This window comes from Acanthochromis polyacanthus, chromosome 17, assembly GCF_021347895.1.
Source record: "Acanthochromis polyacanthus isolate Apoly-LR-REF ecotype Palm Island chromosome 17, KAUST_Apoly_ChrSc, whole genome shotgun sequence".
In the NCBI taxonomy this organism is placed as follows: domain Eukaryota; kingdom Metazoa; phylum Chordata; class Actinopteri; family Pomacentridae; genus Acanthochromis; species Acanthochromis polyacanthus.
The window spans coordinates 8,140,968-8,168,190 of record NC_067129.1 but is presented as its reverse complement, the minus strand read 5'-3'; the positions used below and the strand labels follow the sequence as shown (position 1 = coordinate 8,168,190).

Genomic DNA, 27,223 nt, shown 5'->3' with positions numbered 1-27,223 from the left:
AAGGATGGAGAGGGAAAAGGAAGAGGCAAGAAAGAAGTTGGAAAAGGAGAGACAGGCGATGGAGAGGAAGGAGAGAGAAAGGGTAGAGAGGAAAAAGGAAGAGAGAACGAGGTTGGAAAAGGAAAGACAAGAGATGGAGAGGAAGGAGAGAGAAAAGGAAGAGAGAAAGCGGTTGGAAAAAGAGAGGGAAGAGATGGAGAGGAAGAACAGAGAAAGGCTGGAGAAGGAACAAGAAGCGGCAAGAATGAAGTTGGAAAAGGAGAGAAAACAGATGGAGAGGAAAGAGAGAGAAGAGATGGAAAGGAAGGAGAAAGAAAGGATGGAGAGGGAAAAGGAAGAGGCAAGAAAGAAGTTGGAAAAGGAGAGACAGGAGATGGAGCAGAAGGAGAGAGAAAGGGTAGAGAGGGAAAAGGAAGAGAGAACGAGGTTGGAAAAGGAAAGAAAAGAGATGGAGAGGAAGGAGAGAGAGAGGTTGGAGAAGGAACAGGAAGAAGCACGAAAAAGGTTGGAAAAGGAGAGAAAAGAGATGGAGAGGAAAGAGAGAGAAAAGGAAGAGAGAAAGCGGTTGGAAAAAGAGAGGGAAGAGATGGAGAGGAAGAACAGAGAAAGGCTGGAGAAGGAACAAGAAGCGGCAACAATGAAGTTGGAAAAGGAGAGAAAAGAGATGGAGAGGAAAGAGAGAGAAGAGATGGAAAGGAAGGAGAGAGAAAGGGTAGAGAGGGAAAAGGAAGAGAGAAAGAAGCTGGAAAAAGTGAGAGAAGAGATGGAGAGGAAGAACAGAGAAAGGTTTGAAAAGGAACAAGAAGAGGTAGTAAAGAAATTGGAAAAATTAAGAGTAGAGATGGAGAGAAAGGAGAAAGAAGAGGCAGAGAGGAAAGAGAAGGAATGGCTGGAGAGGGAACAGGAAGAGGAAAGAAAGAGGTTTGAAATGGAGAGAGAAGAGATGGACAGGAAGGAAAGAGAAAGGAAGAGAGAAAGAAGCTGGAAAAAGAAAGGAAAGAGATGGAGAAAAGACAACAGGAGGAGCGAGAAAGGGCAGATGCAGAAGCAAAACTGAAGAAGGAAAGTGAGGAAAGAAAGAAAGGGGAGGAAGAAGAGAGGAGAAAGAAGGAAAAGAACAGAAAATCAGACAAAGAAGAAGAGAGTCTTCATGGCCTCTTAAAGAATCAATCAAACAATGGGCCACCACTGAGAGAGGCAGAATTAGATGATATTGCATATGATGAAGGGCTGCAGGTTAATGTTGAAGAATCAGTCAGTAAATCTGATCCCAAACAACTGAAAACAGTGACACCAAATGCTAAAGCCAGTTTGGTTTCAACCACAGCTGCTGATTCTGTTCCTGCAGCCAAACCAATAAACGTTACATCTGAGGAGTCTGTCAGGGCTGCTAAGAAAGCGATGGACAATCCTGGTCTGAGATCAGTGAAAAAAGGCGCATCCCATCTTAAACATGCTGCCATCCCAGTGTGGCTGAGAGAGGAGGAGGAGGACGAGGAAGTAGAGTATGAGAGAGGACAGGAGGATCTGGGCTCCGTCTGGCTGGCTGAGCTGTACATGGAGGGGGAAGCAGGGTGAGTAAGAAATGCGGGAGGGATAAATAACAGCAAGGGGAGTGAGAGAGGTGAGTAACTGGGAAAGAGTTGGCTATATGAGAGATAGCTGCTGGTTGTGGATCAGAGCACGATGCCTGTTGTTTATTTGGTGTGTACAGTAACCAGACTGTAACTGACTGTCTGCAGGGAAGCAGTGTTTACTAAGCCTAGCTACCCTTCAGTTAATGAGGGTTTGGCCTTTTCCTGCACGTCTTTCTCAAGAAAATGTGGGTTTTCATGCGAGTCATGTCTGTCTCATCGCAAAGAACATCATTGCTGGTTTGTTTTGATGGAAACTGGGTCATGTTTTGCTTTGGTTATGACATTTACCAGAGGTTCTCATACTGTCAGGGGAGACGTGACACAAAAATGAGAAGAGACCAAACTCTAATATAATATGACCTTGTCATATGTTAAACAGTAATACTTTTTTATTTGCTCTATTTCAGTTTATCACACCTATGGGGATTGTTTTATCTATGACGGATATTTAAAAATGTTCCAACTTAAATCATGGTTTTCAGTCTTATTTCATGCAAAATGAAGGTAAAAACATCATCAGTTTTGCTATTTACATTTGGTTGTTAAGTATCTCCCTTAAAGCTTCTGCAGCTGTAACTGTTGCTGCTTGAGGCCTATTAGTCATGATTCACTGCTAAATATTAAAATCTAGTAATGCAAGTGGAAAATTGTAATAAAAGCAAAGCCTAGAATGTTTAAATAACAAATTACAAATAACCCCACTCAACTTTCCTTTATGCCTTCCACTCTAATTGGTACATTCCTGTAAAAATAAATAAAAAAGAAAAAGAAAAGAAAAATTGTGCTAGAAGTAGACAGAAAAATTAATGGTAGGAAACATGTTTCCAATTCAATATATAACAATGACACATAAATATATGACTGGGGTCATAACCCATCATCACATAAAGGTTAATTTAGCTGGCCTGTGATTTGCCTTTCAAAGCCTCTTAGCAACTGGCAATTTGCTTAAAATGTGTCACTCCCTCTTCTCTGTCATGACTCACTATGATCTACAGTTTCCAATTCAGTCTCCAATGCCCAGATAGACCTCAATAAATACACTTAAAACTCCTCATAATCCCAGAACTTGCATGAAACGATCACGTTTAAGTTTCTTCAGTGTTTACAGAAAAAATGCTCTCAGGAACTGCTAATAGCTAGTTCAGCACACTTGTAAATACATTTATATAAACAGTACAGGTTAAAATTGGCTCCAGTTGTTGTCTGTGCAAATGTGTAGCGTTGTGCTACATGCATGGAAAATGCAACGGTGTGCAATGGATGTGTCTGCATCTATGACGTGTCTGTCTGTCTGTGACTGCACTTCTACACAAATAGCTCCTTAAATTTGTTCAGTTGCATGTCAAGTAGCATGGAATGAATTAGTCATTGGATGGAAAAGGCTGGAGCACATTTACAGCTGATGTTTCGCTTTGGTTGAATGAGTCACTTGTAGTTTGGTATAATCTCACATAGCCAGATCTCTGTTCCATTCTGGGAGTCTTAGGGAAAGGTAATATCTAAACAACTGGGAATTCAAGGCCTTGATGCGGCTATGAGCTTCGCTGAGCGTCAAAAAAGCACTTTGAGGTTTGATGAACGCCAGCACCATCACCTTCTATGCCTGGCAATCTTACAACCTTTACAGGATGGAGCTCTAACTGTGTGAGATGAGTGGTGGTTTGTTGCCGGTGGAGAATGGGGCATGGCAAGGATGCTGGTTGGCTTTTTGTTTGGTCAGTTTTGTCAAAAGCACCTTGGTTCAGCTCTGAAATTTCCTTTTTTTGTCTTTAGCCCAGAACAACCATCCCCTCCTGTAGTGGAAAAGCCCTCCTCACCCCCCTACAGTGAACAAGCTCTTTACCAGAGCTTTACCAGTCAGCCCAATAAACCTCAGTCCTTAACTAGTCAGACTGACTGCCCACATCCTAACCTTCCCTCGGTGTCTGAAGCAGTCAGTCCAACAATCATGGACAAACCTGCTACCCAATGTAATGAGGCACAAGGACAGCCAATCAAAGGACAAAGAGATGATGCTGCCACAAAAACTGATCACAACCTGGAGGTAGCAGCCAATGAGGAGGGAGTTCAGTCTTCGGTGGTGCCTTGGCCCCTCCCTCCAAGCACTGCCAGCATCCCCTCGGACCCAAAACACACTGACACACACACAAACATCAACAAGATACACAAAGACACAAAAATAGCCACAGACTCACACAAGAGTCTTGAAACGAACGTCGAAAAAGACACAAAGTTCTCAAAGGCCTCCAGTTTAAATGAGGACGACAGAAAGACTGACAGTCCACAAATGAACACGAGTCTCTTCAAAGACCAGCAGCTCCAAGAAGAGGAAAGATTGTTATTGGCTAGACTTCGCCTGATGTCAGGTGATACTTCCCCCGTGTCTGGCTCTCGTACTATGAAGCGGCTGGTTCCTGCCCCCGGTGATATTGACTGTGATACTGTGGAGCTTAAAAAGCAGTCAGACACCCTGACTGACCTTACTGAACACAGTCAGCACTCGATTACCCCCTGCTTTGATGCTCTGCAGGAAATATCGCTAAATGAGACCGAAGAGGAGGATGCGTAAGTCAGCATAGGCCGTAATCCTGCTCTGCTCTGCGAAAATGACAAACAGCTGAAGTCTTGTATGTGTTTGGGTGTGTGACATGCAGAGATGTAGACTTACTGTGAGTCAGACTTATAGGGAATTCTACTAATTTTACTACTCAGCCTTATAACGTTTTCTGTGGCTGTCAAATATGAGATAGTAATCCTGTCCTGCTTTGCTAACTTGGAGTGTGGCGCTCATGAGAGATGGTCATTGACCAGGAAGGCCACGTTTAATGAAGAGATGCTGCTGAGATAGATTCTGTGATGTGGAGGATCCAGAGGCTTTGGAGCAAAAAGAAAGTCAGGACATGAAGAAAGCAAAAAACAGTCAAGTCTCTTTTTTTTTTCTAGTAGAATCCCAGAAGAATAAAAGAAAATAAATGAGAAGGCAACAGACAGTGTTTGTGTTGCCATAAGAAAAGCACAGTGTTGAAATGCTGTTTCATGTTCTGAGATCTAATTTGGACTTTTCTTGGCTGACTTACGGCCCAATTTGCTAGAATAAAATAGCTCTGGTGTTGCACATGTGAGAAGTTTTGCTGTTTTGCAACTGAATGTCTAAAGAATTACCTACATGGACAACTGTTTGGGGATGAAATCGCCAATAAAACAGCACAGACCTGCATCAAAGCAGCCATGTTGCAAATCCAGACACAAATCTCTTCGATGATTTATGCTTCCCATCATGGCTTCTAACATCATGTCATTGCTGTGATCGGCTCGTCATGCTGCAAGCTCGCATGTCTCTTGCTCAGATCTGTGAATTACTGTTGGCAATAATCTTGGCTGTTGCTGAGAAAAGATCTGAATAAAGTCTCTTATTCTGTTCATCATCAACTTTTTGTCTCTTCTCCTCACAGGCTAAAACATCGACCGGCTGACGTCCCTGACGGTGGACAGAAGAAACCCACAGACACACACATCACTTCTTTACATCACTGTGAGATAAAGACATCTCGTCTTCCTACGTTACCAGAAGAAGAAATTTCCAACCTCAAGACGCCTGAGCCTGTTCCAGTGGTCAGAGAGGAGGCTGATGGGAAGGACGACACCACTGAGGTAAATACTGTTTATACAATACTGACATTCACAATAACTTAACCATACACTTAACCAAAATGAACCTTCTTTTCCTCTCTGATCGTCCTCCAGGGCCTGGTCACCTCCAGCCAGTCGCTGCTCCAGTGGTGTCAGAACATCACCAGCGGGTATCAGGGGGTGAAGGTCACAAACTTCAGCACCTCCTGGAGGAACGGCCTTGCCTTCTGCGCCATCCTGCACCACTTCCACCCAGACAAAATGTACGTCATTCGTTTGCTAGCTTCACACCTGATTCTATATGTTGGGTGTTTAAATGTGATCAAGTTAAGAATGTCAGATGAACCAAAAATCTAACTTTTTTTTTTCCTGTTTTTGTTCCATCAGTAATTTTGACAAGTTGGACTCTCATGACATCAAGCTCAACAATAAGAAAGTGAGGATCAAGTTAATGCATTTTAGATTGTAGTCTGCTATCACCCACATCCTTCAATCCCACTCTCACCCCAGGTGGTTGAGGCAGTTGGCCCTATTTTAGGGTTTTTTTTTGTTCCTTCCCACTGTTGTTGACAGCTTGCTCATAGAGAATCCGAGGGCAGCTTTGGATTGTTGGGTTCTCTGCTCAGTTTACAATTTGTAAGGTCTGTACTCTTCTAGAGCTGTGGGATGATACATTGTGAATTAGCACTGTATAAATGAAATTGAACTGAGATCAAGGCAGTTTATTTGTGTAACTTGCTTAAATACAGCAAAATATTAAAACAGACTGGACCAAAACTGAATTTTTTTTTTTAAACAGCTATGTCAATTTAAAACCACAAAGATAGCCTGAAACCTGAGAGAGAAAACCCAGAGAAAAAGTCTGCATAATACCTGTCCTATTTAAGGTTATTGCTGTGAGCACACTGTGTTTAAGTATGTTAAAGTGACCCAAATGAGTGTGTCAACATTTTTCATCAGCTCCAAAGTAGCAGAGGACGCTAATAACTGGCATTTTTTGTTAGGACATCAAACTGAAACTACAGAAATAAGGGAATAAGAACTGAAATGTTAAAAGTTAGGTGAATTGTTCTTCTAAATAAGTTACAGTCCTGCTCCAGCAAGAATGTCCTGTTTTTTTAGTAGAGTTCAATTTAAATCATTGCTGTCATGTCTGTTTTATACTTATGACGCCATTGTTTTGTGCCATCATCAGGCGTTCGATGGTTTCGAGGCGCTGGGCATCTCCCGTCTGTTGGAGCCATCCGACATGGTTCTTCTGTCCGTCCCCGACAGGCTCATAGTCATGACGTACCTCAGCCAGATCCGCTCACACTTCACCAACCAGGAGCTGAGCGTGCTGCAGATCGAGCACAACAGCAGTCAGTCCAGCTACGGCCTCGCCCTCTCTGGTCCTGCTCCCACCAACGTCGATGCTGCCGCTTTCTGCATGGCCAGACTGAACGAAGGAGTGAGTCTGGAAGAAGGAGGAAGCAGCACGCTGGTCGTCCCGCCTCCGAGAACCAAACGACTGGGTAAAGGTAGCAGCTACACTCTCCATGCTTCTTGTAAACATATCAACTTTCTTTTACTAGTTTTAAATTGTTTTTTTGTACATTTTGATGATTACTTTTGCCATGATTCATCCCATTTGTCTTCACTGAATAGGGCTAATTCTTTGGGTTTAGTATAAAAAACTGTGCACTTGGAGCTGCAGTACTTTCTGTTGTCTAAATGTATTCAGATCCTCTACAATGACAGGCTGGATTCCATGGAAACATAAAAATATTAAACAGGAGCAAAATAGAAGCAAGTCAGGACAGCAGGAATGAAAATTGGAAAGCGGAAAATGTGTGTTTCAGGGGAATGTGAATCAGCAGAGTTTCAACTAAGGAGACAAGAAGGAAGAATAAAAAAGTCATGGATTCAAATTCACAAAACCTCAGTTAAGATTTTGGTGGGTTTCTCAAGGGTCCTAAAGACATCAGCTATTGTAGGTTACGCTGAGGTCAATGGAAATGTGTAGAAAATAATGCACATCTGCACTTTCTCATTTGATGGAGGCGCACCAACAAACGTCATCTATGAATATGGAATAGTTATTAATTAAATATTCATAATGGATTGTAGTATATCCATTATAGTGTGAGATGTGAGAGTCATAAAATTTATTGCTTGAACTTCAAACCTCCTGAATCACTCTGAGCACATGATGGAGTCCTTCATAAACGCAGGATTTTCTGCCAAAGTTGTGCTCATATCACTGGTTTGAATTCAGTGTTGGAAAAAAAGGTGACATCATGTCGTCTGGTGCTCTAATCAGGATGCCCTAATAGTATAATTACAATGTGATGGCCAATTTGGTGTTGTTTACTTGTGTTGCCAGGCAAGTGTTTATCAAATCTGCTCAAGCTACAACCGCACAGCCCGGATGAAGCAGATTGCATGCATTTTTTTCCAAAATTAACTTCCACTGAGGCCTGTTTAGCCTTTAATTTTTAAAGATTTAATGTGCAATGAGAAATACTTTAATCCGGTTTTGGAACAAAGTGTTCAGAGGCAGTAAATGGGACTTGAAGGGAATTACTGTAGGTTTAGTAAGAAGTCCAATATTTGAACGTTATTTTTAACTGTTTTCAGTGGATGATCCAATAAGTCCAATCCCACCTCCGAGGTCGGCTACCAAGGGGGTGAAATCTGGATCAGCTCAGGTGACACTTTTTCTGTTTGTCTTCATCACTACAACTAATTGAACTGTAAAGTCTTTATCCAAGACAGTAGTGCTGGGCGATATGGAAAAAATCATATATCACGATGTGGATTATTTTATATCAGAATAACGATGTTTATTCTACAATTCTACAATTTCATTTAGCAGACGCTTTTGTCCAAAGCGACGTACAACACAAGCAAGAATTCAGACATAAGGAAAAACCTGTAGTAAGTGCAAAAGTGCTTCAAGTGCGATTGGTCAAAGGTGTCGCCATCAAGTTGCAGAAGAATATATATATCACGATATACCACAATACCGCAAGTTTTTCGTGGACCTTCTTTAGGTGATAGAAGAGGTTTGTTGCGTTGGCATCTTGTAGCATAGTTTGCATATGGCCGTCTTCTGCTCCGTGTCGGACCTCTTGAACCCAAAATGTAACCAAATCACAGGCGTACCCCCTCTTTCGGTAAAAGTGCTTCTTCTTGGGCTGCCTGCGTAGCTGTCTCTGTCTGTTGCGACTCCGGGCATGAAACTTCAACCTGTTGGGCGTCCATCATTCAGCAGTCATGAGTTAAGTAATGTAAAGCGTGTTGCAAACCCGTGTGAGAATCAAGAACATAAAGCAGCATCATATCGCAAAACTACAAGACGGAGTTTCTTTGCGAAAAATCTCTTTTTTATTCTTCTTTACTTTCACTTCTATAAACTTAGAGTATGCATAGTGACAAGAAAACACTAATGCAATCGTTGCAGGCTATTTAATGATATATTTGCTGTAATAATTGATAAAATTAGGTTAGAAACGATAGAAGAGAAATGTCACGATAGACACTTTTCTATCGTTCCCACGATGTGCATCACCATATCGCCCAGCACTACAACACAGCTTTAAAAAAATCTGTTATAAATAGTAATTACACCCTAAATAAACTGCCTTTAAATGCCTGCTTTTCTGATTCCAGGATGACAACACAGTGACTATTTCTGCAACAGAAAACACTAATAATACAGGTATTTACCAGAAACCTAAGTGTCTCTAAGACTCAAACATTTTGCTTATTTATTTCACTTTTGATCCCAATTCTTTTTTTCTATGTCGCTTTAATCTGTCCTGTGTGTGTCCATGCGTACAGAGTTACAGAGTGCAGCTGAGAATCAGCCTCCCAAGCAAGAAGAAGAAACGATGGTCAGTTATGTCTTCTTCAGTTTTTCTCTTCTCTGTTTCATTTCCGTATCTCTTTCACTCTGACAGCATCATAAATGTGACTGATGGCTGCAAACGGGATCGAATCACATCTGCTGTTTTCTTTTACAAAAACTGTTCAATTCATTTTTTTTTTTTTAAAAAAGCGCTTCCAGGGTTTTGATCATTCTGCGTTCACAGCTTGTATTTTCCATTCTGGTGGCCTCTCTAATCTTTTGACCTTTTTTTCTTGTTTCCGATCTTTCCTTTCCAATCCCCTCGTTCCTTTTGATCTCCTTTCATCGTGGCTGTCTGCCATTGTCTTGTGTATGTTCATGTGTGTGTTTGCATCTGCGTGTGTGTGTGTGTGCAATGGGGCTTGTGGTCAGTGTCTGCAGGACACCAGCCAGTATGTGTTGAGTGAGCTGGCAGCGCTGGAGACGGAGCAGAAGCACATCGACAGCAGAGCTGCAGTGGTGGAGAGACGACTGCGAAGCCTCATGGAGACAGGCGAGTGACACAAAACACACACATAGAGAGAAAAGTGTGTGAGTATGGATTGAATTCAGTTAAGCAGATCTGAACCAGATTTGTGACCTTCCTCTTTGGCTTTACCTTTAAAACTCAATACAAAAATGGCTTTAATTCATGTGGGATCAACAGTATGTGTGGTCGGGGGTGATATTCCCAAGACCTACTGCAAAGGAGTTGTGGTGGCAGTGATGTGGCGTATAAACACCCACTGACAATCTGGGTCCTGTGCAATCCTGGCACTGTGTATACCCATAGTTGTAGCGTCATGGCTGTAAAAATGCCCACAACGAAGTAGTAAATAGTAGAGACAAACAGGAACTGTGGGTATAAAAGAGGACAGACGTGGCAAATAGTCCAGCCAGTCAGAAATTAAACCTGGGACTCGCTGCACAGGGCATCTTCACCTATATAGTCAATTTTAAACAAGTTTAAGCACTTTTTATTTATCTCTTGGTGCAAGACTTGCACAGGTCCAGGTTTTCAAATCCATTCACAGCTGCAAGGCTCAAAACATAACCTGTAGTTATTCTAGATACAAACAACCAAAGTTGTATCAGTTGAAATGCATTAAGTTTCCTAATTTTAATTGATTTTAAGGTTTTTAAGGGTCCAACGCCTTAAATAAGGTATCTGAGTACTTCACACTGGGTTTGTGTTGTTGCTTTGTCCAATAATCCACTTAGACTGACTTTTCCTTCTCTGCTCATACAGGAAGTGACCGTGATGAGGAGGAGAGGCTGATACAGGAGTGGTTTACTCTGGTGAACAAGAAGAACGCTCTGATACGCAGACAGGACCACCTGGAGCTGCTGTAAGAACCTCTCACACATAAACAGCACACATGTGTACACACTTATGCCTGTTTGTTTGTGCTTGATTCTTGATTGTATCTCCAGACAAGAGGAGCAGGATCTGGAGAGGAGATTTGAGCTTCTGACCAGAGAACTACGGGTTATGATGGCTATAGAAGGTCGGTGAAAAAGCATCGAGAGTAAAAGTAGCAAAAGTAGAGTTTACAATTGCACTTTATTTTTTTTAAACTGATTTAAGTTGAGCTAAAATCAAGTATTTTAGATGCTGTTGGTTGGTTTAATGTATAAAAATGAGTTTGTGTTTTGTATTTAAAATCTTAGTCTGCAAAGTCTGCAAGGTTGCTCGTTATTACAGCAGAGGAGAGAAATACGATTGAGTCAAACTTGAAATTCAGAGTGATTCACAGAGGATAATAACACAACCCAAATGAAAATGTTAACACTATTGAGACAGTTGCCCACCAGGATTCAGAACGGTAAAAATGAAACTGGTAAATTAAATTGTGTTAAGCCGTGTGCATTGTCCTGCAGACTGGCAGAAGTCGTCCACTCAGCAGCAGAGGGAGCAGCTGCTCCTCCAAGAGCTGGTGTCTTTGGTCAACCAGCGGGACGAGATCATCCGAGACATCGATGCCAAGGAGAGAGGGTGAGTGTGTGTGCATAATTATGTATACATGTGTAGTCACAGGGAGACAGTAAACCCATATAATCAAAAAGAAAGCCTTGAAAAAAACTATGTACTGCATAGCTGCTTTGATTTGTATAGTCCAAGCAAATAAATAAAAACGAAATTTAGCTGAATCATGTCTTTGATTTGTATTCTTTATTCATAAGTGGTTAAATATTGCTCTAAGCTTAATATGTGTTTGTGTGTCTGCAGTGCGCTGGAGGAGGACGAGCGTCTGGAGCGAGGTCTAGAGATGAGAAGGAAAAAATACAACAACAAAGAGAAATGTGTTCTCCAGTGAGGACAGAAGAGAAGCACAAACAGCTTTTACTGCAGAGCCACTGAGGTCCCATAAGAGTATTTTTAAAAATCTTTTCATAAGATAAAAACAGATCTCTCAAGACTTCAGCTCTCTGTAGTTTCCTGTTCTTAAAGTGCCCTTATTTTGCCCGTGAACTGCTCCGAGTGTGAGGCTGCAAAGTGTGTCTGTTTTTTGAGCTGAACGTTTCGATATTAATCTGTCTGTATTAATGTGTTAGTATTATTTTAATTCTTTTCAACTGTTTTTATTTATTTAAGTGATGTGTCAGATTGTTGTACATCTTATTGCACATATATTGTGTTTGTGTGTGTATTCTTCTGCTGGTTTATTCAGTATTCAAACACTGGCTTGTCCTCCTTTTTTCTGGGGAGACACTGTGTGGGGTGTTTGGGCTCCTCCTCGTCATATATAAGGCCAAAACGTGCCTTTGCAACTTTTATGGGAAATAGTTTACAGTTGCTGAAGCACATCAAGGAATTTGTTCTGTTTGTATGTTTCCACCTGAAAAAGAAAAGTCTGTTAACATGTCTGTCAAATATGTGAGAAGTCATGAGCTGGACTCAAACCCACGATGTTGCTCGAGCAGTTTTCAGATTCACATTAAGCCTGAAAACAGACTCAAGGATGCTCAAAGTGGCATCCAGTTCAAAGCATTTATTTTCAGTTAGACCCTTGAATCCACCGCAGTCTGTGTGGATGTCATGGTCACGCCTGCTTGGGTCACAGAAATGAAAGTATTTCCTCATTTCTGTGCTGTTTTACTACTGTATGCATGCTTTTTGAAGTGTGCCGTTTAAAGTGGTACTCTGCTTTAAGTTCCTACTGTGTCCTTATTATACACTGTGTGCCTGATGTCACTGTTTGTATTTATGAGTTTAAGATATTGATAAAAGATGTTGAAAGAGGATGAATAAATATTATATTGGTTGCTTGTATTTGTCATGACTGAATTCTGTAAGTTAAGTGTAAGTCATTTAACACAAAGTGGAAGGAAAGGAACAAAAAAGGTTCAATAATGCCGATAATTGTATCAGAAATAAACAAAACAAGTCAAAATTCATAATAGTAAAATATGGCAAAAGTCAAATGATAAAGGACAGATGCAATGCCCCAACACAAATGATAAAGTAGTATACATGTGTGTTTTTAAATATTTCCTCAACTCGATCATATATTATGTGGCTGTACTTCGTGTGTGTGATTTTTTTATAGTGCACTCGACGGCTAAATCATTAACAATATCATTATTGCTATTATTATTATTGACACCATGAAAATGTATTTCATAAAGGAAGCGATAATCTTATCCAAATTAAATAAATTAATTTTTCCACATCTAACAGGTATTAATTGGCAAGGTTGTTAAAAAAAAACTGTGAATGCGAAAACAGAGCGAACATAGACTGTATATAAAGATGGACGTAGCATCTGGCTCCAAAATTGAAGCCCACCCGGAAGTGTCAAAAACTTGCAATATCACGCCATCCGCTAGGGTTTGCTCCAAAAAGCTTTTGCTTCATAGACCCCAATTCATTTTTGGAAAAAATAAAATTTGATAGACTGATTTTCTACAGTTCAGGAATTTTTTTCCCGTTAGTTTTCATGGTCAAAATGAGAGATCAGGTGGCCGATCTTAAAATAAATCAATACTGAATTTTAAATAAAGCGTTAAAGTTGGCTGAGCCAGGGGGCGTGGCTATACTTGATTGACAGTCCCATAGACTGGTCCTGCCCCTAGTTGCTCTCCGGTCCAAGCTTTTTGATGGCGCTTTTTACGTCACTGGCTCCAAAAAATCCAAAATGGCGACCAGGATGTAGCAAAATCCGGGCTTCATTTTCTCAGCGTTGAAACCAACGGGTGACTTCACGGTTAGTTCACGCCTGAGAGCGAATAGTTGTCCATAGAAATCAAAGGAGGAAATGTTTACTCTTAATGTTAACATACTTCAATGCAAAAGAAAATACATCCTGCCTAGTTATATACTCCTGGTACGACGTTTTAATATATGCTTTTTGCGAGACTTGCAGAAAATACTCATATATTGTCAGGTATGAAATTTGACCGGAAGTCAGTCACGTGTGTTTCAGCTCCCTGGTGGTCTAGTGGTTAGGATTCGGCGCTCTCACCGCCGCGGCCCGGGTTCGATTCCCGGTCAGGGAACTTGCCTTTTCACTTTCTCACCGTTGTCCCGCTCCTGTAAATAACTGCCATTGTGTAAAAGTACAGATTGTTTTCATTCTTGCTTTCCCAGTATACACATTATATTAAATTAATAAAAGTTGCTCCAGATTGGTAATGTGATGGAAGTATTACACAGATGAATGAACACATATCTGAACAGAAAACCGTGTTTTTTGCTTGTGTCCACTCCTTGTACTGTAGCATGTATCTAATTGGTGTCACTGTGCGTGTATGCAGTGCCTAGCATATTAGAGTATTAAGCTAATCAGCTTCCCTCTGCAGCCCAGATTTTCTACTTTACTAGGATATACTAATCTGAACTGACAGACAAGACCGGCCCAATCCAAAGCATGGTGGACCTGTGCTGCTTTGTTTGCCATCGTCCACCTGAAGAACCTCCTGAAGCTCTGATTGCAAACCTTCAGTCAGTTCTGTCATGCTGGAACCACAGTATGGCCTAATCAGGGAGGAGGAGCTCGCCCAGGTCAAGTGTTGGGTGTCTGTGCTGAGCTGCTTTCTGTTGGCCTGTCTCTACGTTGGCAGTTTGTATGTCTGGAGAAGCAGCTTACCGAGGTATACAACTCACCAGCAATCCCTTGTCAGTGCTGCTGTTAGACTGAGCAACTAACCTGAATGTGCGTGTGTGTGCAGGGATCATCCCAGTGTGATAAAGCGTCGCTGTGTCAGTGTGCTGCTGGTCTCTGCACTGTCACCTGCAGTGGTAAAGACATGGATGCACTTGGCTGATGTCAGAGTGAGTACAGATGGGTGAAAGTTCTGCATCCTCCTTTGTTTTTGTTTTTTGGCGTAGTTTGGGGAAAAAAACACTAAGACTTAACTTCTTCGTGTTTAAAAATGAAAGATTTGAGCTGGGTTTTGAACCAGGAATGAGACAGTTTGTAATCCATCCTGAATCTTTAGCCAAAGAATGTACAGGACAATTACTCTAAAAGTGACATCCAACCACTGCCACGGTCACCTCCCTGGTCCCTGCATCAGCCCCCACCTGACCTCCCTCTCTTCTCCCCGTCCCTCCTTTTTCTGTTTCTTCCCTATTCTACCTCTTCATTCTCCCTCTCTCTCTCTCTCTCTCCTGTTCTGTCTTGCTCCACTGTGGTGCCCTCTGCAGCAGCTGCAGCTAATCAGCTCGTCAGTACAACTCCGGGCAGCTGTGGCGCAGCACACCTGACATCTCCTCCTCTGCAATAAGAACCGGCTTCACTCTCCACTTGCTGCCAGATTGTAGCTTCAGCTCAGCTATCATCCACTGGCCCACGCTGCCCGGAGCTGCATTCCTGCCCTGTGTTGCCTTACCCTTACCCCCCCTGGATTCTCCTCAGCCTAGTCTTCCTACCACCTCCCAGACTCTCCCTGGCCTGCCTTTATTCCACCAAGCCTCACTCAGGGGACCAGCTCCCCCCAGACCTTCTCCAGACTCCCAGACCTCCATAGCCACTCTCTGCCACCACCCACACAACCGGTGCTGTGCTCCCGACCCATCGGTCTCCGGTAGCCTGCCCCCTCCCCTTTCGTCTAGCCCCGTTTTGTGAGTATATCAGTTTATTCCTGGCTTCCGTTTCATCGTCCTTCTCCCCTTTAGTTTAGTTCTTCCTTTCCCCCTTAGTTCTTCCTGTTTGATATAATGTGTTTTAAATAAATCCTGGTTTTCCACCCAGTCCTGCCGTGAGTCTGTGTGTTCTCAGCTTGGGTTCACCACTGCCCTCGTGTCAACCACAGCAGTATTAGAGCAGTAAAAATGTTTACACATTAATACCAAACACTGCAGTGCACCAAACACCAATAGTGTTATTAAGCTGCAATGATTACGCATCCCTCTCTATGAAAGTAAGTGCAGACCTGTACAGTGAGCTACTTCCAGCCTTAGCAACACATACCGTTTTCTTCAGCAAGAAAAGCTACATTTGAAAGTCTAACACCAAAGTTTAAAATTTGCAATCATGTTAAATTAATACAAGTTTTTATAAAAAGTGTCAAGAGTGACTTATTTGAATCCATAAGTCTTTTGATTGATTGATGTTTGCTTTGGCTTATTTCAAACAATAGTCAGACTTTAGTGAAATGCATCTACTGCACAAAGTTGCTTAGCTCTTGGCCAGCTTAAATTACACTGAATTGGTATGAATATGGGGAAAATTCAACATTTTTCTGCCTGAAAAACACGGCTGCCCAAACAACCGCATCAAACCAATTGGTTTTCTTCACTTCAGCAGAAAAACTATTTGTCCTGAAAGAATTAACTGTTTCAAGATAAATTTTCTGCAGAAAACATCTGCAAAAGAATGGAACACATATAAAAGGAAAACAAGCTTGTTTCCATTCACAATGCTCCAAATTCTGCACATGTGGGCAAACCAGAATCACCAGCATACAAGAAAAAATGGAACACATCCTCAGCTGCTGCACAAAGCCACTTGAGGAGAGCTGTACTGTTGGAGGCAAGATCAAGTCCTAAGGATGCAAAATGGTCCCTACTATTCAAGTAAACCATCTACAACCCACCGAAAGAACATCTACAGACATCCTGACCTCTGCAAGAGGCTGACAGCTGTTGTTGAACCTTAAAAAACAGCTAAAGCTCCCCAACCACATCACAGCCACTAACCAACAAAATGTTTTTCTGGAATCCACAAAACAAGCTGTACTACTGGAACTGGCAGTCTTTTGGGAAGATCACTTACACTTCAAAATGATCTTCTTCAATTTGAAAGACTGAGGTAGAGGTGGGATGGAGCCTGTTCCTTGGTCAAAGCCTTCAAGAAGATGAGCCATCCACAGTTCCACTGAAGCAGCAGAGAGAGCCTCAAGATGGCTTTGGCTAAAAAGAAGAGAGCCATTGTGTTAGTAGTTACTCATCTGTGCCCGATCAACCCCAGCTGGGTCACCTCGAGGAGAGTGTTTGATGTTGAAAGAACTGATAATACCCAATGATTCCAGAAACATCACTGATGATGTGTCCAGAGAGCATCAGCAGATGTTTGCACACAGCTCCACAGTATTACCAGCAAACCTCGAACTATGAATCATGTTTGTGTCAGCAGTTGTCTCTGAGTCATACAATGGTAACGTGTCCTAGTCCTGATTTGCATTAGATTTATGTCTGTCTAGAGAAAAAAGTCAGACACTGAAGAGCTGATATTGTAAAAATAAGACTTAGTATTTTCACTTTTGCCGAATTGCTGCTCTAATGTAAGTGAAGGATGCTTGTTTCACCACTCATCTATAGGCAGAAAATCCCACAAAAGATCTGCACTCTGTCCTGATGATACAAATACATTCAATATTTAATATTTTCATCTCCCAGTGGCCTGCAGGTTTTGTCTGGTGCCCATTAGAGAGCAGAACAGGCAACAGGCAGTCATCAATTGTCCTACATCAACAGCTCTTAAAAACATTTTTAATAGAAATGGAGCATCAAAAAAATCTTAAAAGCGGCAGCATTATGAAACTAGACTGCATTAGTTTTAGCTACATGTACCAAATGTCCTTGACCACTTATACCAAAATAGTACATCAGTAGCAACATGACTGACACTGTGGAGCTGGATGCATTAAATGTCTCTCAGCATCACTCAGATATACTGTATGCACTCTGAGGTTTTTTTTTATTCAAGAGTGAAATCCTCCGGTTAGAGAAATCTACTAAATTGTGAACATGGCTTTCATGGCGAGGTCAAAGGTCAGTCAAGCCAGGTGTCCTTCCTGTTACACAAAGAGGTCTGTTTGAACACCATGCAGGTGGAGGCTTCACTGTTAGGAGGCATTTACTACACATTAAAAGTGTTCTGTCAAGTTTCTGGGGTCATTTGTTGTTTTAGCGCTATAGTCATCATTTGTCTATTAAATCTGCTCTCCCAGGTCAACGTATCTGTGTGGGAGTTGATGGGAGTTCGTGTTGAAGGCTTTGTTCCCGCATCCGTACTGCCATTATTACTAACGATGGTAAGTCTAAAGCATTAAGAAAACACGTGATAGTAATAAATCTATCTTTATCACCGTGTTATTAATATAGAAGCCCTTGTTAGCGATTGCTGTATCATTATTAAAAGAGAAGGAGTCTATGCACAGCTTAATTTCACAGCTGATTTCACAAATAGCCCTACAGTCTTCGATACTAAAACAAAAAAGAAAAAAAAAGAAAACAGACGAACACCCAAGATTAAATTATTTGCTTTAAAGTGGTCAGAAATGAGGGCAACCACAACCAAGGAGTTTTTTTAGTAGCTTCAAACACATTTCTGTAGATGCCGTTTCCCTCTTAGAACACTTTATTTATTCTGCACGAAGGCAGTTTTGACATTTCACAGATTAAATTTCCATTCCTACCATAACATACATGGCTTTACAACTCCCATTAAAGTTCTGCATTTTGCAGTTATGTCCCATGGGCATGTTTAAATCATATACTCAAAATATGCCTCGTGGTTTACAGATCCTCATCATTAATCTTGTTTTCATTTACTTCCCCTGGAAGTCATAACTATTTTACTCTATACATCAGGTTTTTTATCTCGGTCCCTTCGTTCATTCTGCTATGGACGACCCGGATGGCTTCACCGGGGAACTGCAGTCTGCACTCGGTGCGTTTGTCTCACTTAAATGTTATGTTGGAGCTTGGAAAGTTTTGCATATGCGCTCCCATGCATTATATGTCATCGTAAATTCTCGGCTTTATTTTCACAGATGTTCGGTCCTGGAGGCTGTGTGTGAGAGATGCAGTGTGGCTCAGGAACCAGGTGGTGGCACCAGTGACGGAGGAGCTGGTGTTCAGAGGGGCCATGCTGCCCATGCTGGTGCCCTGCACTGGACCCACAGCAGCCATCTTCGTGGCTCCGCTGTTCTTTGGTGTTGGTATGGCAACAAGATTTTCAGACTGAAAACAAATCATTTTTACAATTTATCTAATTTATTTTACAGGAACCTTTGTGACTAATGAAGAATTAAAAACAATATTTTAACTGCTGCTTTATTTACAAAACACAGCATACAACAGAAGTACAACCCTGTGCAAAACTGCATCATCTCTCAATATCTGTGTTACTTCTAAGGTGACAAGCAGAGTATTTACTCTTAAAAAAACAACCAAAAACATTCTTTGGATAGACTGTATAGACAGTGCACGCCCCAGATTGGAAACTCTGTTCAAGAAAAGTAAAGGCCCCTGTATTATGAACAAAATCTGTGATCTTTGAAACAAATTTCAGAATGTCCGTGATTTTCACTTCGTCTAATAGCATAAATATGGTTATAAAATGGTCAATTTGGTCCTATGGGGTGTGTCTATCTGCTTGTTTGCATCATGGCTCTTAATGGAAAAAGATTGCAAGAACAATTTAAAAAACTGATTTTGTGAAACTTCACAAAGATGAAACAGGATACAGAAAGATTGGCGGCCAAGAATAAAATGTCTCAAAATACAATTGCAGGATTAATTAGTAGGTATTGAATGAACCATAGTACAGTACCACTAATCAGAGCCATGGTGCTGATGCACAAAAAAACAAGTGCTTCAGACTTGGCACAGGGATTATCACTCAAAATTGGACACGAGTACCAGCTCAGACAGTGTGAACGGCAATTCATAATGTGAACCCAACAAAAAATCATACTTGTTTGCTCTTAGACACTAAAGTTCGAGATTAAAGCGTGTTGTCTGATGAATATTTGGAATAAGGAACTTGTTCAGGCGATACCAAGATAGATTTGTACAGCTCAGATGTGGTCTTACATGTTTGGCATGAACATTGTCAGAGCTGCCACAGTGGATGCATACTCCTGGCAGTGGAGTACACAGGTGGGATTGTGAGGATATGGGGCTGCATGAGCAAAATATGTGTTGAGAGATGACATTTATAGATGGCATCATGAATGTCTGTGGATGTACTAAAGTACAGGCTGACAAGATGACTTCCAGCCTGCAGAGGCTTGGCAGAGGAGGAATATTCCAGCATGGTAATGATCCAAAGCACACTGCCTGTTGAAGCAGAGCAGCTCTTTAGACATTCTGAATCCTCTACAGCGATGAGGATTGAGAGTGTCATTAAAGATAAAGCTTGGCATACAAAGTATTGGGAAAAAACACAACATCTGAATTAGTACTGATTTTATGTGCTATTCAGAGGTGATACGGGTTTAAATCATCGGACAACAAAGGGATATTGTGTGCCAACTTCTGTTGTTTGCCGTACATGATAGTCAGTGCTACATTAAATTGGTTAAATGCTTTTCACCACAGTTTATGTTTACTTTACTGTGTTGTTTCAGCTCATTTCCACCATATTATAGAACAACGGCGCCTCGGCAAGGACAGCATGAGTGTTATCCTTTTGGTGGCAGGTCAGTTGGCTTACATTCCGTCAGGTAAACCACACTGTAAGCAAAACCAAGTTACGTAAGCTGCAAAAACTTGCAATTTCTATGGCTGATGCATGGTTTTTGAATTTTAGCACGTTGCATGGCATTGCATCATCTTTCCTTTCCGCACATGGACAGATAGAGTTAGCATTAATCATACAGACTTTACTCTATTTTTTGTTATAGGGATGCAGTTCTTGTACACAACTCTGTTCGGTGCCTTTACCGCCTTCATATTCATGAGAACTGGTGAGCTGTGGAGTGACCTGCGCATTAACTTGCAGACATACTAACCTCCAGTGCACGGCTCATTAAATCTGTAATCTGTGTCTCTGAAGGTCATGTTGTGGGTCCAGTTTTGTGCCATTCCTTCTGCAACAGCCAGGGTCTGCCTGACGTCACCTCTGCCCTGCAACACCCCCAACGCCCAGCTCTGCTCTTCTCGTATCTGATGGGAATCCTGCTATTTCTGGTGCTGCTATTCCCTCTGACAGATCCTTTCTTCTATAGTGCCATTCCCGTCTGCAGCCTGGCTCCCCCTCCCACGTCTGTATGTTAAATTAAATGAAATTACATACTGTCCAGCTCTTAAAACCATGTCTCTTTACTCTGGTTTTCATTTTGTGTCAGGTTAGTATTTTTACGACAAGTGTGCCCCTGTATATGTATTGTATATGTGTGGGTGAGCATGAGAAGAGAACGATTCTAGCAGTTCAGACATTTCCTGCATGGTTGAAAATATTTCCTACTGTATTGACACTCAACACCAGTACAACGTTCCCTGGCTGAGAGGGAGAAAAAGAGGTGTGTGTGTGTGTGTGTGTGTACTTGTTTCAGCTATACAGGTGGGGACTTTGACCTGACTATTTGCTATAAAGGTGGGGACTTGTCTTACGGTGGGGACCTAAAATGAGGTCCCCACGGGTGGCAACACCGTTTTCTTGGCCATATTGTTGTTAATAAAAAATGTAAAAGTGCAAAAACGTTTGTTTAGGGTTAGGCATTGATTTGGTGATGGTTAAGGTTAGGGTATGGGTTAGGAGTTAGATATGAATGGGAGTCAATGGTAAGTCCCCACCGGTACAGAAAAACAAACGTGTGTGTGTGTGTGTGTGTGTGTGTGTGTGTGTGTGTGTGTGTGTGTGTGTGTGTGTGTGTGTGTGTGTGTGTGTGTGTGTGTGTGTGTGTGTGTGTGTGTGTGTGTGTGTGTGTGTGTGTGTGTGCAGCAGAGGAAAACAGATGAACTGTGAAAGTGAATGAGTGAAAAGAGAAGGCAACGGAGTAGACTGCAAGTACAGAAAGACGCATATGCAGACAGAGAGACAAACAGACAGAATAGCAACACAGACTGATGCTGTTGCCAACAAATATACAAAAAGGAACCAAAGTAGACAGATATGGCTAAATAAAGTGCTGTTATGGGGACAAATAAGGCAATGACAGACAGATTTAAACAGAAAATAACGAAAGGAGCGAGAAAAAGTGATTGCAGCCAGAAGCAACAAGAGCAGTGCGAGAAGAGAAGAGAAGAGAAGAGAAGAGAAGAGAAGAGAAGAGAAGAGAAGAGAAGAGAAGAGAAGAGAAGAGAAGAGAAGAGAAGAGAAGAGAAGAGAAGAGAAGAGAAGAGAAGAGAAGAGAAGAGAAGAGAAGAGAAGAGAAGAGAAGAGAAGAGAAGAGAAAAACAAGATAGAATTGAAAGGGAAAAGGTGGAATGGGGGAAAGGATAGTCTCCCTGGGGAAATTGAAAATGTGGAGTAGCAGAACTGAGAGAAAGGAGGTCATTCGGGGTTCAAGGAAATGACTACGAGGTGGAAGCTTGCATCCTATGATTAAGATTTGTGAGACAGACTGATGAGTTACTTATGCAAACTTTGTTTACAAACCCAAATTGGGAAGACAAAGTGCATTCACATCTACTTCTGCTGATGCACTCTGCTCAAGGTTTGCGGATATACATGATGGATCTCATTTTGCTTCTTCATTCCAATGTGTTTTTGGACACATACACTTGTTTATCTGGCCTCAGTATTTTTATGGTTTGTCTTTCGTAAACATCGGAAAGACAAGGGATGAAGTTAGGTGAAGCCATTAAGGATAGTGCTTTCATGTGTATGCATTTAAAGTTAGGGCAAGCAGCCAATTTACTTTAGAATGAAAACTGGAAACAAGACGGAACAATTAGCCTGGCTCTGTCCAAAAGTAACAGGATCCACCTATGGGCAAAAGCAGATATTTCAGTGTGGTATGTGCCAGATTATTTCCTGGCAGGTGCTGTGTCATAGACTTCTTTTGCAGTGAATATTTTTTTCCCTACACATACCCCCCCACCCCACCCCACCCCCCAAAAAAATCACTTCTGCAGGTTTAAGTTCAGGGAGTCTGTTTGGTATTATGGGAAATGTGCTTCTTTGCTTTCCTGGCAGACAAAGCTCCAACAAGCAGCAAGTCAACATCTGTTTCCCTTTCATTTATTCTCACTCCTTAAAATGACACTAAAATGATATTGGCGGTAACACCCTCCTCTGCAGCCTGGATTGGGATCTCAGTTAGATTATGGTAACGTGTAGCAGAGATAACCAGCCAGGGGTTGCGTCAGGTGGGTCTGAGTAAGTATTTGTCTTGGATAAAGCCTTGGTTCAGAAGTATTTAAGGGGTAACACAACTGGAAAACAGTCTTCAACAGAAGAAAGGCAACTGAACAAGCTCTGAACACAACACTGACATATTCTAAGTTGCACATGAGGTTGTTACCAATCAACATTAATGTTTGTTTGTAGTCCAAAAAGGTCTGATTTTGGTCTTTACCATCTCCAAAGGGAAATGTAAGTCTTTTAGAAGCTAAGTGCACCAAAATGTTCACCAAATAATTGTATGTTGTTTGGTGCTGGGGAGTTTTTATGCTAGCATAGTGAGCTTTTACTGGTTTTTCACCTGCTCCAGCTGAAAGTGACATTACAGCCTTCTAGCAAGCAGTTCCACATTGTCCAATCATCATTGTATACATTATTTAAAAGGTATTGCTCAGAGACAATTTACCTTATACATACTTACACAGACTTTCCTGCATGTTTGAACCCTGAGCGTGCAACATCTCCAGCGTCCCAGTACTTCCATGACTAATGTCTGGTGTCAAACTAGAATCCATCTCCTTCTCAGCATTGTTAAGAAAAAGTTTATGTTCAAAAGGATTAAGGAGGCTTTTTCCAAATCTTTTTTTATTCAAGGTCAGACTGCTGATTCTTCATCATGCTCCCGCTCTGCTTCGCTTTCATACATTTCAACTCGGTCATACTTGGGATCCTTCCAGTGCAACAAAGTCTTCGGCTGCTAAAAGTTTGGAGCTTTGGAAGACATGGCAGCACTAAATCAAGCCTGACAGCAGTTTTTGTAAGAAGCAACTGTATTAGCTATTTACCTCCCCAATGTTTTCCCTGAGAATTACACCGAGATAAAATCCTAACAACCTCTGATTTGGCAGCCACCCTCTGAGACGGTAAGGTGAAAGAAAGACAGCAGGATGATTGAGAGGGAAAGAAGAGGCTGTTTTTAGACTTCCCTGCGCATAAAAGCCTGCAGAAGATTTTAGCATTGCGTTCAGGGAGCAATTTACTTTATTTTGCTGATGCTGAGTCAGGCAGTTTATGGTTTCTCTGCTGTGTGTGTTTTTTTTTTTTTTTTCAGAAAAGCTGGTTGTTGAGAGGCACGCAGTGGAAACTGAGTCCAGATCACAAACGGGATGTGGATGTTTGGTCGAAAATATGAGGTTTCAATGAAACAAGAGCAGAGAGAGAATAGAAGGAAATGGCGGCAGAAATAAGTCAGATGCAGGGTGGTTTATTGCAAAGGTCCTACACATCAGACGCTGGTGTGTTTCTTTGTCTGTCAATCCTTTGTGTCCCGTCTCTTTCTTGTGGAGTCGTCACCCCTTTCTTCTCATTGTTAATGCATTTACCACTACTGACACACACACACATGCACACACAAAATGTATCCCTCTCTGGAGAAATGCGACTGTTTCATGAAAGACGCTACAAAGAAGTGTAAGATGTCTGTGCACGTCTGCGTGTGCATGGCTGTGTCTATGGAAAAAGCTGAGCATATCATCTGGTAAAGGAATAATCTGTCAGGAATTATCCTCTCCCACTTTTCGGTCCTCTCTTTTTGCCCCTCAGCAGTTTCTAAACCTTGACTCTCCGGTTGCCTGCGGCTTGTTTATACATGTATGATTCTTTATGTGCAGCAGCCTCCTGTTGCTGTCCAGTTGATAGTACATATGTCAATACCACCTGAGCATCCAAACCTAGCTAATATTTTTCAGACAGACAGAGCTTAACAAAGGATGTCTTATCTTGTTTTTTGGGAAAATGAAGCAACGTCTTTTTAGATTTTGCAAACTATGCTTGAAGCCTGAAGTTGTTCCACTGGAGCAGCTCAGTGGTTAATAGTAGAGGTCTGTGTTTGTACTGGGTAGTTCCCAGGTGTGAACATGAGTAAAGCTGAGCATTAGGAAGCAGAGCGCGGCACAAAGGCATACTCAGTAATCTACTCCCTTGTTAAATGAAGTTTACAAGCCTTGCAATCAGACATCTTAGGTATTTAGACATATTGACGCAGTGTTAGCTCGGGGCCACCACTAAAAATGTCCAAATATTTTTAGCTGATGGATTCAGTAACTGTAGATTTCAGCTGGCAAGGGTTTATTCCCTGTGGACTTTTACAATTGGATAGCGACCCCAGTTTATTCAGATGTTTGTGGTAAAGATTTGTTGACAGTCCGGGTGTGGAAGGAGGGCACTGATGTCTGCTATGAAAGATGAAACACATGGACACTGTAGAAAAAGTGGATAGAAGTATCGTCTTTTTCCTCCACAGAAATCACCAGGAATGCCTACAGTCCATTATTTAACCACAAGGCTGCTGCTAATTGCTTCAGTGTGTGCATGTGTGTGTGTATGTGTATGTGCATGCGCATGTGTGTGTGTGCATGTGTGTGTGTGACATAGGACACCAGCGGTTGGGAAAAATGAACAACTGACGTGTCCTTCTGTATTCGATATGGCAGAAACGCTTCAATAGGCCCGAATGGTGCGACTCTGTACTCTTCTCTTTTCTCCGCTGACCCATAATGACAAGGAAATAATAATGCAGTTTCCTTGACATCAGTGAGGAAGTTTGGTGACCCCAGTAACAGACAGACTGAATTATTTAGTCCAGAAGAGAAGCTTTCTGGAAGCTTGTAAAATTATTTGATCATCACTTCTCTCGTGAATTAAGCACTTAAAATTATAGTCTTCCATGTATTTAATCTACACATCTGTGTTATATTAACATATTTATATTTAGTTTAAAATATGAAACATAAACTTTACACACATTTAACACGTTCATTTAAAAACATAAGATTTAAGATGCTGTATATATTGATTGGAACAAAAACAGTACAATGCTAAACCTTCTGAATTCCAAGTTTTTGGGAGTCATTTTTATCATGTGTCCCATTTTTGCTGTCTGTGGGCTCATTTTACACTGCAGTAACAAGTTTTGCAGCTCAGTGGAAGCAGCAGAGCCATGACTAGAAGTAGAGAGAACTCAAAAATGTCTTTTGTGCAAAAAAAAAAAAAAACGAGACAAACAAAACACAATTTTTTTTAAGTTCCCATTGGTGTTGGCAATATGGAAAAAATGTGGTTCTAAATGCTATAGATACTTTATTCCATTTTAATTTTAGCTACATTATTAACCTGTTTCCATTCTTGTCTCCTATCTGCTCTGTGTGCACACTGCCTGCTGTTCAGTCGAGTTCAGTTAGAAAGTCCCTTAATATTTGTCATATTACTCGTGGTTGCAAATGAGTCACTAATGGCTTATCCGATGTGCTGAGGAGGTGCAGAATTTTTGTTTTTTATGGAATACAATTAGTGCAAATGTTTTATTTTTTTGTAAAGCTTTATATGAAATATCAGAATTTTCAGTTTAGATATGGATACATTTCCTGACAAGACCATAATATCACACATGATTTGTTGAAGAACCATTGCATTTGTGAAAATCAATCTGTTTTTGCAGTTTCTGGCTCTGATAAATGGTGTAATCTTGGGGGGTTTAAATATAACATGCCTTCCAATCCTGCTGACAGTTGGGTTAAATGGATTACATGCAAAAATGCATCCAATATATGTTCATATTTTCTCTATCCTTTGTTATGCATAGCGGTGACATAGTCTTAAAGAATGTTTCGCTCACATACTCACACCTGGAAGTTGTCCAGTACAACCAGAACCTGCTCTGTTGGCCACTAAGCAGCTCCACTAAAGCAGCAGGAGGTTAACAGCCAAAGTGGTCAAGGGCACCTCAGCAGTGGTGAGAGAGATCTGGGTCATGGATGGCTGAGTCTCTTTCCACGGAGATTTATCCTGCTGCTTTTCAGACTGAGGTTGAGTCCTTTCATAACAAAATCTGTTGGCTGCTACCCTTCATCAGGGCAAACGTTTGACAAGACATGATCTTAATGAGCGACAAGTGACTGAAGGCTTGTTTAAATGTTACAATCCTAATAACTACTAGATGGACTGCCATGATGCTTTGCCCAAATATTTATGTTCCCCTGAAGATGAAACAGACATTTCCTACCTATTTAAGGTGCCATGTGCAAGTCAGAGTTTTCACTTAGCCAGTGAAATATCTCAACATCTACTGCATGGACTGGTGCACATTTTATACAGACAGTCATCGTTCTCATGGCACCGAGTGTGCTGACTTTGGCAATCCATGTAGTTTTCCTTTGATGCCATCATGCGGTTCACATTTGTAATTTAATATGAAACAAACCCTTGACTGGATTGGAATGAAATTTGGTGCAGACGTCCATGTTCCCCAACACATGAATTTTTAATACCTGTGGTGATCTTTTGACTTTTTACCAAGAAGTATTCAATCTCAACTTGATTTGTGATGACGCTGAGCATAGTTAACATCCTATTTGCTGATGCTTCATTAGTGTACCCAATCACAGGTTTACAGAGCTACAGTGTTTCCTCTAGATTCTTAATCTGGTATAATACATGACATATGTTCTTCCCAGGGAAAGAAAAGTGCTTAAAGTCAAGTATCACCACACGTGGTTTGATGGTGACCAAAGAACAACAAATCAAGAACAGCTATTGCATTGTTAGAAACAGAATTAGTGTTT

The 27,223-nt window shown here is 41.4% G+C and overlaps 3 protein-coding genes and 1 non-coding gene across 8 annotated transcripts in view; 3 read left to right on the top strand and 1 right to left on the bottom strand.

Moving 5' to 3' along the window:
• Nucleotides 1–12,415, top strand: part of ehbp1l1b (EH domain binding protein 1-like 1b) — a 31,382-nt gene extending 18,967 nt beyond the window's left edge. For 3 of the 5 annotated variants that reach the window (XM_051937305.1, XM_051937304.1, XM_051937308.1), the window contains 12 exons: nt 5,093–5,291; nt 5,385–5,533; nt 5,658–5,706; nt 6,466–6,790; nt 7,890–7,960; nt 8,925–8,973; nt 9,096–9,148; nt 9,535–9,655; nt 10,391–10,490; nt 10,576–10,649; nt 11,023–11,137; nt 11,372–12,415. In XM_051937305.1, the coding sequence (XP_051793265.1) occupies nt 5,093–5,291; nt 5,385–5,533; nt 5,658–5,706; nt 6,466–6,790; nt 7,890–7,960; nt 8,925–8,973; nt 9,096–9,148; nt 9,535–9,655; nt 10,391–10,490; nt 10,576–10,649; nt 11,023–11,137; nt 11,372–11,459 (1,393 nt within the window). In that variant the 3' untranslated portion in view covers nt 11,460–12,415. The remainder of the gene's footprint in view (nt 1–5,092; nt 5,292–5,384; nt 5,534–5,657; nt 5,707–6,465; nt 6,791–7,889; nt 7,961–8,924; nt 8,974–9,095; nt 9,149–9,534; nt 9,656–10,390; nt 10,491–10,575; nt 10,650–11,022; nt 11,138–11,371) is intronic. The other 2 variants (XM_051937306.1, XM_051937307.1) reach the window with 2 other exon arrangements.
• Nucleotides 1–27,223, bottom strand: part of LOC110959394 (phosphatidylinositol-binding clathrin assembly protein-like) — a 168,496-nt gene that overhangs the window by 71,024 nt on the left and 70,249 nt on the right. The window lies entirely within an intron of this gene.
• On the top strand, nt 13,570–13,641 carry trnae-cuc (transfer RNA glutamic acid (anticodon CUC)). Its single transcript has one exon. It is a non-coding gene; the product is annotated as a tRNA-Glu (tRNA).
• On the top strand, nt 17,563–20,593 carry LOC110959381 (CAAX prenyl protease 2-like). The gene is made up of 6 exons (XM_022206227.2): nt 17,563–17,622; nt 18,182–18,260; nt 18,364–18,531; nt 19,945–20,016; nt 20,221–20,283; nt 20,373–20,593. The coding sequence occupies exons 1-6, from the start codon at nt 17,563–17,565 to the stop codon at nt 20,591–20,593; spliced, it is 663 nt and encodes a 220-aa protein (XP_022061919.2).

Excerpts from the sequence above, each read along its gene's own strand:
- LOC110959381 (XM_022206227.2), top strand. The coding sequence starts at position 17,563 with ATGGGAGTTCGTGTTGAAGGCTTTGTTCCCGCATCCGTACTGCCATTA. Across the intron at positions 17,623-18,181 it reads TGCCATTATTACTAACGATG|GTTTTTTATCTCGGTCCCTT; the intron begins GTAAGTCTAAAG and ends TCTATACATCAG. Across the intron at positions 20,284-20,372 it reads CTTCATATTCATGAGAACTG|GTCATGTTGTGGGTCCAGTT; the intron begins GTGAGCTGTGGA and ends GTGTCTCTGAAG.